The sequence below is a fragment of the Patiria miniata genome, unplaced genomic scaffold, assembly GCF_015706575.1.
Source record: "Patiria miniata isolate m_02_andy unplaced genomic scaffold, ASM1570657v1 HiC_scaffold_3, whole genome shotgun sequence".
NCBI lineage: Eukaryota > Metazoa > Echinodermata > Asteroidea > Valvatida > Asterinidae > Patiria > Patiria miniata.
The window spans coordinates 10,924,454-10,938,124 of record NW_024037069.1 but is presented as its reverse complement, the minus strand read 5'-3'; the positions used below and the strand labels follow the sequence as shown (position 1 = coordinate 10,938,124).

The following is a 13,671-nucleotide window of genomic DNA, read 5'->3' as shown; positions in this document are numbered from 1 at the left end:
GTTTGTTTTCCTGAACAAAGGAAGCGTTACTTTTTTGACACCCACTTCCTGTTCTCATCCCTTTATTTTGTTATGGATGAGAGTTTAAAGCCCTGTCCGCACTGGACTTTTTTTGGTCAAACTAACCGAGACTATGGGTACTTTTCCCATTTTAAGTCCAGTGCGGACAGCCTAGGACGTTTTCCTCTCGGTTACTTTTCCTGAGTCCAGCGGTTACTTTTACTGGCCAACTGCTGCCCAGGAAAACTTCCCACGCGCCCAGGAAAACTGACCAGGTCACTTTTCCCGAGACGTAAAGTCCAGTGCGGACAGTGCGAGTAAAAGTGTCCAGTAAAAGCGGCTCAGGAAAGCGTACATCCGGCCCGAGCGCCCTGTTATGCATTCAGAGACCGCACGAACCTGCACGTGCAGTGGCCGAACATTTTGTAGAAACATGCTGCGGTGTATCATCAAGTCCGAGCGGTAAAATCTCGTTAAAATATATATTTCAATGGACAAATACATACACAGAGAAGAGAGATCACGTTCTGAGAATTAATTTGCGGAAATTCTCTTTCTCCACCGATGTATGTTATTTTCTACGATCCAAATTCGTCCTGATACGCTACTGTAGTCATGCACGGAACATCATGGTCCGGTACCGTACGTAGGCTGTAGTCACTGGTTCCTGGCCCACATCATAGCTTTGATTCTGTAAGCATGCGATGGGAACCAACGAATACTGATGGCACTGCTGCCGCACGGAACATCGTACAGCGGCATGGCTTCGACGACGTGCATCACAAATGCGTCAGAATTTTAGGCCTTTTCGTCAAGATTTAGCGAGTCAAGATGAAATAATATCGTGTAAACGATTATGTTGTGCATGCAAATGGCGTGTGTAATATTACTGTGCGTATCGGCGGCTGAAAATGTGATCGGCAATTTGTTTTCTGTGTACGGTGAGTCATTATACTGACACTGTGACAGCTCGGTTACTTCTCCCACGCGGTCTGGGTAAATTTTCCCGTGTCGAAAGTCCAAGTGCGGACAGTGGTCACATTTGACCATTTCTCATTTTACCATCGTCTCGGTAAAACCTTCCCAAAAAAAAGTCCAGTGCGGACACGGCATAAGAGGAAATGTGATGCGATCAAGCTACATGAGTCGTTTGTTGGGAATTTTCATTTGGAGATACAGGCCAAAATAGGGCCACTTCATCACATCACTTCATCACATCTCTTGGTGTTCCGACTTCCATAATTTTTAAACTAAAGATGATACCAGCATGCGGTTTTCACAGCAGTTATGCTGAGGTTGTGCTCTTTTCAAACCTGTAATAAATTTTTTTTGACTAGGGTCGACAAACGACTCATTTAGCTTGATTGCATCACAAATTTGATACACATCATTTGGTTTCTCCAATGGTTCTGTCCTTCCTTTGGTTTTACAGCAGTGAACCCTTTGAATCTGTCAAGCCAAGGATAGAAAAATGCTTTGGGTGCCAACGGGCATCAGCAGGGCTGGTTTCCCCTGATAATCGTCTTGAGGGATATTCCTTTGCAGGAAAGAGACGTAAGAAGTCGGAAGTTGTCCAAACTTGCAAAATTGATCCGTGTCCAACTGGCTGAAGTTTTATGCTTTTGTTCTTTACATTGGCACGACATTTATCCAAACTAGGCCCTGACACCCAACAGGTAAGGACCCTGCCCTTCACCAAGGACGAGAGAAGGGGCAATGTGTGCGGGGGCGTTTAGGGGAGGGGGGCACGCGTGACACGCGTGACTTGGGCTCACATGGGCTCTACAGTTCCCTGAGTTAAGTTCATTACAATAATCATTTCCGCTGGGCTGCGCAAGAGCATGCAATATCCCAGGATGTGATTCATTTCTGTATCTTATAGTGGCCTGAGTCAATTTAAAGGGATTCTCCCCCTTTACCGGACGGCTGTCCCGTACTATTCCTGGTCCCAGTTTCGCAAGAAAAAAACTTGCTGTCTAACAAAATCTGCTGTAAAGCATTCACAAGCAATTTTTGTCATATTAATTGGGACCTTTTTTTTTCTCGGCAAAATATTTCTTGCTAAGACAATTTCTGTTACAGCAAAAGCAATTTCGAGTCCAAACAGAAATTTTCTGAAAAGCAATATTTTCCGCTAAGCACCTACATGAAGTTAAGCCTGATTAAAATTACGGTAAAGTTTTTCTTGCTCATGTGGTGATGTGGTACAAGGACATTTGTTGACTTTTAATCTCCAACCCTACCTGAACCCTCCTAATGCAAACATGCATTCTGTGCAAAGTTGTCCTTTCAGTCAAGTGACTGTTTTTAACAGTTAAGAGCTACCTGTACCAGGCAGGATTGGCTGGCTGTAACTGCTGATGTAACTTGATACAGCTGTGCTTTGACTGTAGGTGATTGATAAGACAGCTGTGCCCACCAGTTTTCTGCTGATGACTGTTGACTGAATTTGACTAGTTAGAGTGCTTGCTTGAAATATGATCTGACTCTTGGTGACTAGCCTGTGTAAAAGGCATGGCAGGGAAGTGGATGATATTGTTGACTGTCTGGGACTGTTAAAACAGTAGAAGTGTTAAGCCTCCCCTCCCCTCCCCCCTTCGGCAGCGAGCCATGGCGGCTCCGCCGTTCTACTTCTTTCTAGCTTAAGTTAATTGATGCATCTTGATGATGGTACAGTACATGAACATACCGGTGTCACGGTCTCACTTCTCCGGCGTGCTAGCTTCTCCACAGAAGGAAATTTCGCCTCAACACGCATGTGCAAATTGCGCAGTAGTGTACATTTTCGCCAACTTTATTTGTGTGCTGAGTTATTTGGGGTTGTACTGCACTGGTGCACGTGAGATAGGATATAGTCGAATCCAGAATTTTAGTGGCGCGCGTAACTCCCAATACATGTTACCATGGAGCTGTAACCAAAAGGTTTTAAGGATACACATTTATTTAAAACCATGGTTACAAAAATATAGACAACCACGATCTAAACGAGCAAGGAACACAGACCATGCACAGACCAAGGAGTTCGTACTCAAGCTGGGAACGCAAATCAGAGTGCTTGCAAGACCATGGAATGACCTAGGGAATGACCATACTCCTCTCTATAAGCTCAATAGCTTGACCCACAGGAAGTGTTACATAACACATTCTTGGGTGTCCCTTACTGTGTTATTTATGGACTTGGTAGACTTCAGAACACAGCCCGAGGAAAAGTAAGCACAGCGGACACATGAGCATGATCGTGCTCATGTAATGTGCACTGTAACGTGCTCAATTATCCGCCGCGTTCACCCGGAGAATCTAGCACGCCGGAGAAGTGAGACCGTGACACCGGTACATAGGGCAGGCTTGTTAACTTTTCGAGGAAGTGTGACTGGTGACCATCCTGTATTGGATCAGAGTGCAATTAAAAGAAATGATAACTGGAAGTGTGCACGAGCTTTAAAGCACCGAGGGGAAAACTAGCAAACTGCGGTACCTGGAAGCACAGTCATACCCCTGCCAGAAATGACTGTGTATAGGCTCCTTGGAATAGAGGTCACCCTGAACCTTGTTGTGGGATAATTTTTAGGGTTTTTTGGAAAGAGGGATAGATATGACTGCAAACATTGTAGGGCCTCCCCATCCCCGCATAAACTCATTGCTCAACTCACATGACAGGATCTGACTTCACCGGTGGCGTGAAGGGAAACTAGCTGACTAATAGAGACATCCCAGAGGCTTCGCTTGATCTCAATTTCGCCGGGGTTTGGCTAGCTAACAAGTCTAGTTCGTACTCATTTATATTGTCGCGGGTCTTTTGGGAGGCTGTTTCTTTTGGGCCGAATCCAAGAAAGAAAATGGAAGTGAACGTGGATCATGTCCAGACTAAAATAGCGGACGAGGATGGCCCCACGGGGCAGAGCGAGAATCACGTAGAGGGGGTGGTTACTACCGAGGGAGGGCAAAACAGCGGGACCTTCGAGGTGCACGTCGCAAATGAGACAGGCCAGCCGGGCCAGGGGAACGAATCGGCCAACAACGGAGCGCAGAAGGATGGCGACGGCGCGGCAAACGGTGTGCCGGGCGCCAGCGACGCGACCGATAAAAAAAAACATAAAAAGAGTTATAAAAAGAAGGCAGCAGATGGCAAGGAGGTATGGTTTAGTGCATGATTAGATTAGACAATTGAATAAACGTTTTGTGTACTAGAGAGGGGCAAGAATGTTAAAATATATACACTAATAATCAATGAGTTAATGCAGACCTTGAGTACAGAACAGGTGTGTTGTTGCAGGTACCGGTAAGTTTGCATCGCATTGTATTGATCAAAATTGAACCAATTGATATGGCTGTACTTGTCTAATAGTTGATTACATGTGTGTGCATGTATCTTTTGCGTGGGATGGAATTTAGACGGTGTGTAAAATGACAGTTACTAATTAGTCCGAGTATCACCCGTTGTCCAACGGAGCCCTCTCTGTCTCCGGTCCAATGTCTGATTTATCTAAGCATGCAAATTTATGCGACCCCGCGCGCCAGCCAATTGGAGTCATTCTGAAATCTGACTAAGCTGTTGATTGGTCAATTTGGATGCCATGCTTTTGTTATATGACAACGGGCATAGAGATTAGAGATCTAATAAAACCCGGCATTGACTTTCAAAACGGGTTTACCAAAGACCTGATATAGAAGGCGCCCGCTGAATGGTCAGAATCTCGAGGTCAAGATGCAGTGTAATTGCATTTTAATCGCCGAATCTGCTCGCATATCATAGACCTTGCTGTACATGTACTGTACGTGCAAGGGGATATTCCCATCTTTACAACAGTAACATTTTTATTTTAAGATTCACCTTGTAAATTCTTCTCGCATTCTTTTAACACCCTACTCATGCATTCTGTACCACACTGTGGCAGGTACGCCTCAGGTGCTATGCGCCCCTCAGGTGTTAAAAACGTCATATCCCACATCACATATGTACTGCACCGGTACATGTACAGTACAATACAGTCTCAGTGCGAGATCACATTTCTACATGTATATGTACAGTATATTGTACACTGTACGAGGATCCAAAGCCATCCATGGGATCCATATTCTGTGTATGTACATGTACATGTGTGTACATGTACCATACATGTGTGGAATGCCTTGGGCTATGAGCAGCTCTACCAGACTTCTTGGCTACATGTAGGATCTGTGCACTTGTACCAGTATTTACAGACATTTATGTACGTTCGATCCGTGTCGAAATCTACACGGTTCCAACCCGTGTCGACTTCTTAAAATTTCAACACGTTTCAATTTCGCTACGTTTTCACACTACTCAACGCAACACCGCCGTTATTGCAACACGTGTAATGTTTCGACCCATGTATTGCGCGATCGTTTCACACTACACACACGGCCGTCCGCCCTACACGTGTTTTATAGCTCCATGGATGGTCAGCCCAACCACGGACCCGCACTTCATGTCAGTCATTTTTCTGATTCGGGCCCATTTTACGTCGGAAGATAAAATATTCTGTGAACTTCTAGCACCATCGAAATTATATGCAAGAACACACGAAAAACCAAATGTGGTCGGCCGCCTAGTGCTTACGAAAAAGCAAGCGCGGTCAGTGTAGCGTGCATGAATTTAGGTTTATGAAATACGGACTCATTGGTGGTATTGCGCATGCTCATGCATAGATAATTAGGAGAGGGACCACTCACGTGAAAGGGTTTAACCAATAAAAAGGGAAAGGTGTCGGATTTTCATATCACACCGGTGGTGGCGCGGCAGGGCAGCAGGTCAAAGGTTATTGTATATGATCGTTGCTAAAAAGTAACTACAGCGTGTGATGCTGCATGCACGCAGGCGTACCCGTACTCCTGTCCGATGAATCGATTCATGGTTGTACACGGGTCGAACGTAACCCAGAAGTGTTCACACTACGGCTATCAACACGTGTCGGACTTCTCGACACGGGTCGAGAGTTCTCAACCCACCTCCCGAGTAGGGTTAGTTTCGACACGGGTCGAGCGCTCTACATGGGTCAGTGCCTTGTTCAAATGTCGTAGTGTGAAAAGGTCAGTCTAGTTTGCACGTGTCGGACCCGTGTACAACACAGAGATTTTTTGTAGTGTGAAAAGGCCTTTAATCAAATGTCATACATGTACATCCTGCATGCAGGAACCATGTATACATGTGCATGTATGGTACCGCCAGTACAGTCAACCTTTATTGAAAATGAAATTTAGCAATTTAAACAGTACCTGTACAAACATACATGTACATGTATCTCCTAATTTTAGTGGATTTTTCTGTAAAATACATAGATGTACATGGTACGTATGTATGAAAGTTGTATTAAAACTTATATTTAATTTCATCTTTTTAGAACAAAATGATATCCTACTTGTTATTTTTAGATAATTTACAACTTTGGGACCTGGGAATCTACCCATGTTTCTGGTGTTGCTCCATCAGTCGTAAATATTTTCTAATCAGAACCCAATATATGAGCTCCAACAGATCATCGCTCTTGTCAAGTCCCGAAAGATACCCAGTTGTTTGTTTTTGCAAATTCCGAAACCTGTCTTCTGTCTGGAAGACAGCTGAACAAGGAGTCGCTCTCAAATGTCGTAGAGCCCGCGGCATTTGGAATGCATCAATCTTACAATGACTGTATATTTACACGAAAAAGAAGCAGAAGAAGATGACAAGAAAACTCAAGGAAACGTTGTCACGGTTATCTTGTTTCCCTCTCCCCTCGGGCGACTGCCACATCAGATTGCAACATCTTGTGGCCGGCAGACGGGAGGCTCGTATATCTGCCCGATCGGTAAACCAGTTAAGACGCCTGAGATGCTTACACCGGAACCCGGAGCTCATCTGTGCCCAATAGTGATATCTCTGCAATCTGCCAAATAAAACTCTACAAAGAAAAATCAATGTCAAGTTCTTCCTTGGTTTGGCTGTGGAGTGTGGAGCCGATAGGAAGATTCGGCTGTTTGGCCTAAGGAATCGAACTGGTCATTTCCTTAATGCTTGCCTAGTTGGTTCCTCAGTCAGTTTCTGTCGGTGGTGGATCATGGCAGTAAGCCTTCCCGGAAGTTAGCTTTCAGGAGCTTAAGTGAGACTCGGTGCTTTCTGATAAGAACTCCTGTAAATTTTCCTCTTTTTTTCTGGAGCATTCATGAGGAAAAATTGAGCTATTGTTGAAAGTTTCCAAATTGTCTGCGACAGCAAGATTCCTCAACAACACCGTGTTCTGTGTTGGTCATTTTTGTGTGTATGTGTGTGTGCGATCGCCCGTGTTGATTCTCCTCAAAGCCTATTTGCGGAGGGATGTTATGGCGAAGTCTAAGGCCGTGGATAAGCCGCCGGAGTGGGCCGTGCCCATAGCCCTTCATCTCGGACTGTTTGGTGTAGGCTCAAAGGAGCCCGAGCCGCAGCCGATACTCGCAGTGAAGGAGCCGGAGGCCCAGCCGCCCTCGCAGGTAGGGTAAATCCTCCGCCAATCCGGGGGTGTTTAGTAGCCTCTCTGCTGATGTGAATGGTACAGTGTACTTTCCACTGTTATCCTAACGTTCATAGATGGAGGGGGATATACAGAAGGGGTGAGTATTTACGGGTAGTACGGGAACCAGATACCTGATTGAAGCAAACAGGGTTACCCTTCACAGAAACCCAACCCCCAAATTACAATCTCGGAAGTTGCTGTTCAGGTTGTTCTTAAAGATCCACACGATATTTATTGGTACGTCAATACAGCAAGATCCAAGTTTGTACAGTAAGCTTTATAGCTTTATGGGGTAAACTGCAACTTGCGCGAACGTCATAAACATGAAATATGTTTTGTTTTCCCACTTATATGTAGCCTGGTTTTCATTTTGAAAATTTCCCACAGATGGCATGAATTCAAAACCTTTCTTTTCAATGTCTGAGAAATTACTAAGTAATTTGTAACGTTACTAACGGCTACCTGATCTCATAATCTGGAACCGGTTCCTGACATCAGTGGTCGGATACTTAGGTATCAGCTTCCTATGCACAGCCCTAATATATACAGTGTTACTTATATGTACTGTACGTAACTTAGTAAAGTCTGTCAGGGGCCAATATGGCCCATCAGGCCGGTGTTTGTCTCCGGTTTCTTTGGCATGAAACAACTGAGAAAATTTCTACCACCGCCCATATGTTGCCAGTCCATCGCAGGTTACTTCCCAGCTAATGCTGGTACCAATTTATACTCCAGGGTGGAGAGAGGCAAGTGGGCGTGAAGTGGCTTGCCCAAGGACACAACATATGGCCAGCAGCAGGATTCAACCCCCTAAACCATGTGATCATGAGTCACAAACCCTTACCACTAGGCCACGCTTCCCCACCATTATGTACAGTGTGCATGTACAAATGTATACTGTGTATGAACAAGCATAGCAAGGATTTATTAATCAATGCTCATAATAGGGATCATATTTGTGCAGGTAGAACAGAGACAGAAACTACGTGAACGGTTTCCTTTCCTGCGATGGCAGGATAATCCCTGAGTTAATGACTTCCCTCTTCAAACTTGAAGTGTAGCAATTTATCATATCAGTCGGTTATTTTTATCCATTAGGAGTATTCCCTCTGGGATCTGGTGGAATCGAGGGGGAGGGGAAGTATTTTTATACAATAAATTACCCCCCCCCCCCAAAAAAAAAAAAAAACCAAACAAAAATATTACAGGCTGTTCCTCTGATGTATTAAATTTGAATTTTCATGTCAACAGTGATGAACATGTAGAGTATTCTTGAAACATTTTTGTCCAAAATTTACAACACATCACTTTGTACTAATATACTGAATAAAAGTTTGTGCAAACTGCATATGTATACAAATTTAATATGTAGAATGGCTCTACATGTACATATTTCATGCAGTAAACTAGACGTACAACTGAACCAGGTTGGATACATTCCCAAGTGCTGTTTGTTTTTTGAAGCCACCGTCAACATACCTCAGCAGGGTTAAGGCTCCCAAGATATTCCAAGAGGCTTGATATTTAGACTGTTTGCTTTCACAGGCATGATTGAGTTTGTTCAATGCGCATAAAGAATTTGTAAAAAACCATGAAGTAAAAGATGAAGCTAAACGGGGGAGCACATGTGTGTGTGGCATTTGTGGCAGCTGCCCGCCTGCCTTCTCTTAACAAGACATGATGGATGCGGGGTCGTTGATGGATGACGCTGATTTCTGGCCACTTAGTCTCTTGATATTTTGGTTTAGGGGCGAGTGTTTGTGTTGCGCGCTGTTTGGAAATAGCGGCGAATGGAATGAAGAACTTCGGTTGGACGCTTGCTTCTGCTGGGTACTTAGAGCGAGAAATAGGTCCACTTTTTCTTTCTTTCTTTCTTTAATTCAATGGAATGGCTTAATGTTGCGTCAGTACGGTAGCCGGGCCCGATTTCAGTGTTTGGCTTGCCGTCCTTACATTCAATTTTGTTATTGGGGAATTTGTGCTGACGGTCTTCAGAAAGTGATGCCATCAGTGTAGAATGGTCATCATTAGTGCAGAATCCTATTGCGACAGGCCATGAAATGTGCCCCATACTGATCACAAGGAAACTCTTAATTTCTGTATACTCCATGTACAGTTGATAATATTTGATATAATAGAAGGTGGTTTCATATGTGTAGCCTGCTTTTCCAGTTAGATAATAACAAATAATAATTCTATGTTGTCACTGGAAGTACATTTGATCATTCTACTGGATTTTTGGTGTTATTTTTGCTATATTGAGTTTCACCTAAAAAAATGCTCGTTTTTCTCAAATTTTGCTATTTTCTTAGCAATAAAAAAGTTGTTCACTTTTGAATAAATTCACCAATATTTAGTTATTGAAATATTTCTTCACAAAATTTAAATTATTGGCTGCCAGACAATGATACGGCTCCCGCAGGGCGGGTTATTTGTGCACAAAATGAAATTGAAACCCTTGGTAGAGGGTTGCAGTCGCAGATACCCAGAAAAGGAATAAAGAAGTTTTTTTGTTAAAACAAAACATACTAATTGACAGTTTGTGAGGAGAAATAAATATGTATATTTTAAAGAGCATGGGGTTTGCGTCTCTTTAGATTGTAGTATTTAGCATTATACATGTACCGGGTAAAAGCATTTTCCAACTTGTGCACTTACCGGTATTTGTACATTATGTACAAGTACATGCACATAAAAGTTGTGAAATGAAATAAAAAATGATTAATTTACTGAATGGAAAATCCATTCCAGTTAGGATTTAGGATGTCATACTCATAATTTATTGGGGATTAATCTTTGAAATGTAGGATTTTGTGCAGAATTTGTATTTGTCTGTACCAGTATCACAGAGTTACATGTATATATTGCAGTTCAAACCTGGCTTCCAATTTCTGCCCACTTGTTTTCCTGTTGCTTGAAAACAATGAATTCTCGACAGTGTTTGGCAGTAAGCACAACTCAAATTCAAGTGTTACGTGGCCGATGCTTGCACATATCTAGAGAAAAGAAAGTAAGTATTTGAGGTACATTTTGGCAGCTTATTAGCTGGAAATACTGAATTGAATTTGGAGCCAAAACGGTTGGGAATATTATCAGTAGTATTGCTTTGTCTGGTATACACAGTGATCGTTGATAGAACCGAGGAAATGCCATAAACTTTTAGCTGTTTCAATGAATGCAATTATGGTTCATGCCGTCAATTTGGGTGCAAGGAGGGACACTTTTCCTGTCCCTGTTCCCTCTGAACTTGCCATTCAAGTGCCATTAAACATGACTTTGAAATTGTTTCATATGTAGGCCGTTTGCCTTACATAATCACTCTTGGAGGAAGACTACATAAGGCCAAAAAAACAGTCTCCGGTTTCTGGTATGGAGCTTGCCCCAAAAGTGGTGCGGCGACACGTTTTTTTAAAAAACAAACGCAAACTTACATTCTGTAGACATAATACAGACATACCGGTAAGGTACATGTACCTGGTACGGTACAAGTGTCCTTTTGAATTATGAAACCTAATGATCTACCGAATGGGTTGAAAAGATATTGTATAATGAACACATGAAATATGTATGGGTAGACGGTGTAAAATAACATGGCTAGTGTTGTAATGCATCACAGCATACATAAATGCTATGTCAGGACGCACAGATTCTGAGAATGATCACATATACTGATTTCCTTGCAATTTGTGACATGGGTATCGTGATAACATGTACATTTGTGGATAACAAGTAGATCCCTTGGGATATGGAATCTTGACATTAATTGTCAGGTTTTTTTTCTAATTTTTTTTTTTTTTAAATTTATGTTACCTGTTAATGATAAGATTAAGATACAATGTACATATATGTACAATGTACAGTGTAATCTTGATTTGACTGACTTTTTGCAAGGAGGCTGTTACATACATACATGTACATAAGTTTTTTTTCTCTTATCACAGAAGGTCTTGGGTTCGAACTCCCTCAAGAACTTTGTAATTTTATGGCACTGGGGAAGCATACTGATGAGCCCTATTTGCTTTTTACTTACATTGTACATGTACACCAGGGTCGAGATTATCAGCATTTTTTCCTGATTTCAAACTTTTTTCAGGATTTTTAAAGAATTCTGTTTGAAGTCCAGAATCCCTGTGGTTTTTACTGTAAAGGCGTTTTCACCTATGAAAGCTTACATGTACCGGTACATGGAATGAAACCGGAAATGTGTATTTCATGGGGTGCATTAATTTTTTGTACACAGACCCTACATGTACATACCTTGCACCGTGGCCCTCGATGACCCGCAATCCTTCTGCCAATTAATTTGTGGATTTTTCATTTTTGTCTCGCCTGAACTTTGTTGAGGAAAGAGGCAATCACTACATTCTACGTGTACATGTATGTAGTATGTATGTGGTACCGTACATTGTACATTGTATTTTGGTTAAAGTTTCGTAAAATGTGTCTCATTTCAAAATTTGATGTCCCATTGTAACCAAACTTGGGTCATACAGTAGATGCAACATGGCAACCTTCATATGATACTGATGACAAAGGTCACCTACCAAAGTCAAGGGTCATCTGAGGTCAAGTTGTAAAATAGGCTGATAATATAAAAATTGGTCTCATTTCAAAAGTTGAAGTCCAATTGGAACCAAACTTGGGTCATAGATGCAACATGGCAACCTTCATATGATAATGATGTCGAAAGGTCACATACCAAGGTCAAAGGTCATCTGAGGTCAAGTTGTAAAATAGGCTGAACATGTAAAATTGGTCTCAGTTCAAAAGTTAAAGTCCAATTGGAACCAAACTTGGGTCATAGATGCAACAAGGCAACCTTCAAATGATAATGATGTCAAAAGATCACATACCAAGGTCAAAGGTCATCTGAGGTCAAGTTGTAAAATAGGCTGAACATGTAAAATTGGTCTCAGTTCAAAAGTTAAAGTCCAATTGGAACCAAACTTGGGTCATAGATGCAACATGGCAACCTTCATATGATAATGATGTCAAAGGTCACACACCAAGATCAAAGGTCACTCTAGGAAGGATAATCGCGAAAGCAGGCGAGACACATGGTTCGAGAACCATATGCGTACCGGTACCATTGGGTGTTTCTAATCTAATGTGTCTGACATTTTCACATTGTTTGCCACACTTCATTACATGCAGCATTGATTTATTGGGACGGGTATATAATCACCAGACCGCACACAGTCACTCATCGTGAATGTGTGAAACCCACATGAATATTTGAGTTCACCGTAAATATTACATCCATGATGATGAGGACAGAGGCAGCCAGCCTCAAATTGCCCCGGTTTGTACCTTTCATAATAATAACCGCAAGGCAAGGTTGGTTGATTTTTTTATCAAATAAGAGACAAGTCAAGAGGATATGCTAATATACGTATACATGTGTAGTTGGAGTATTTTTCTAGCCTGGTTGGAGAGTCTTGCCTTGGTATGACTCTGTACTAACATGCTTTGCAGGTGGCTAAGGTGGGAGTGAGAATCTTCCCAGACTAACCTGGGTTCTTTCATGCATGTACGGTATGTACTGTAGTACATGTATGTCTCTGGCAAAATGAAACAGAACTGGGCAGACGTTGAAATGGGGGTTTGGGGGTATTAGAAAAGAGAATACAATTCTTCTTACAATACTTTTTGTTACACTTCAAACGGACATTCAGTTGACAAGTTATGGCTGTTTAAAGTATAAATCGACATGTCAAAAAAAGTAAAATACTGAGAAAAAGGCCTTTAAAGTTTTGAGTTTTGTAGTTGTGAAAACGAAAGATACTAAATTGTTTTCCCATAAAAACACTATTATTCCACAATTCAATACTATTTCTTAAAACATGTGTAGTAGACATAATCTGACAATTGAAAATTCTCCCCTAGGACCTGTGACCAGTTCCCTCTCATTTTCCAAGAACTCCTCATAATGCCGGTATGTGCTTTGTCATGCATACCGGTAGTCTATTTCTTTTACTTTTGTTATTCTTGTGTGGGTGGGCCGTCACTGCGTTATGGGGAAGTTTTTTATTGTTAAGCAAATTAGGACCGAGTTGTTGGGACTTTCTGCTGTCCCCACAGTGTCTTCGGTCCGCATACTGCCATGGGACAAGTACAAGAATGTATGTAGATAAACCTGTAAGCTAATTAAGTTAAATTGTGCCATTTTTTTGGTCTCACGACA

The 13,671-nt window shown here is 42.1% G+C and overlaps 1 protein-coding gene across 3 annotated transcripts in view; it reads left to right on the top strand.

The window, feature by feature from the left end:
- Positions 1-13,671, top strand: part of LOC119737293 (S-adenosylhomocysteine hydrolase-like protein 1) — a 45,062-nt gene that overhangs the window by 13,177 nt on the left and 18,214 nt on the right. The window contains exon 1 of one of the 3 annotated variants that reach the window (XM_038211516.1): positions 3,780-4,133. The exons of the other annotated variants lie outside the window; for them this stretch is intronic. Within the exon in view, the coding sequence (XP_038067444.1) occupies positions 3,837-4,133 (297 nt within the window). The 5' untranslated portion in view covers positions 3,780-3,836. Of the gene's footprint in view, positions 1-3,779; positions 4,134-13,671 lie in introns of those variants that run through there. 3 annotated transcript variants of the gene reach the window in all.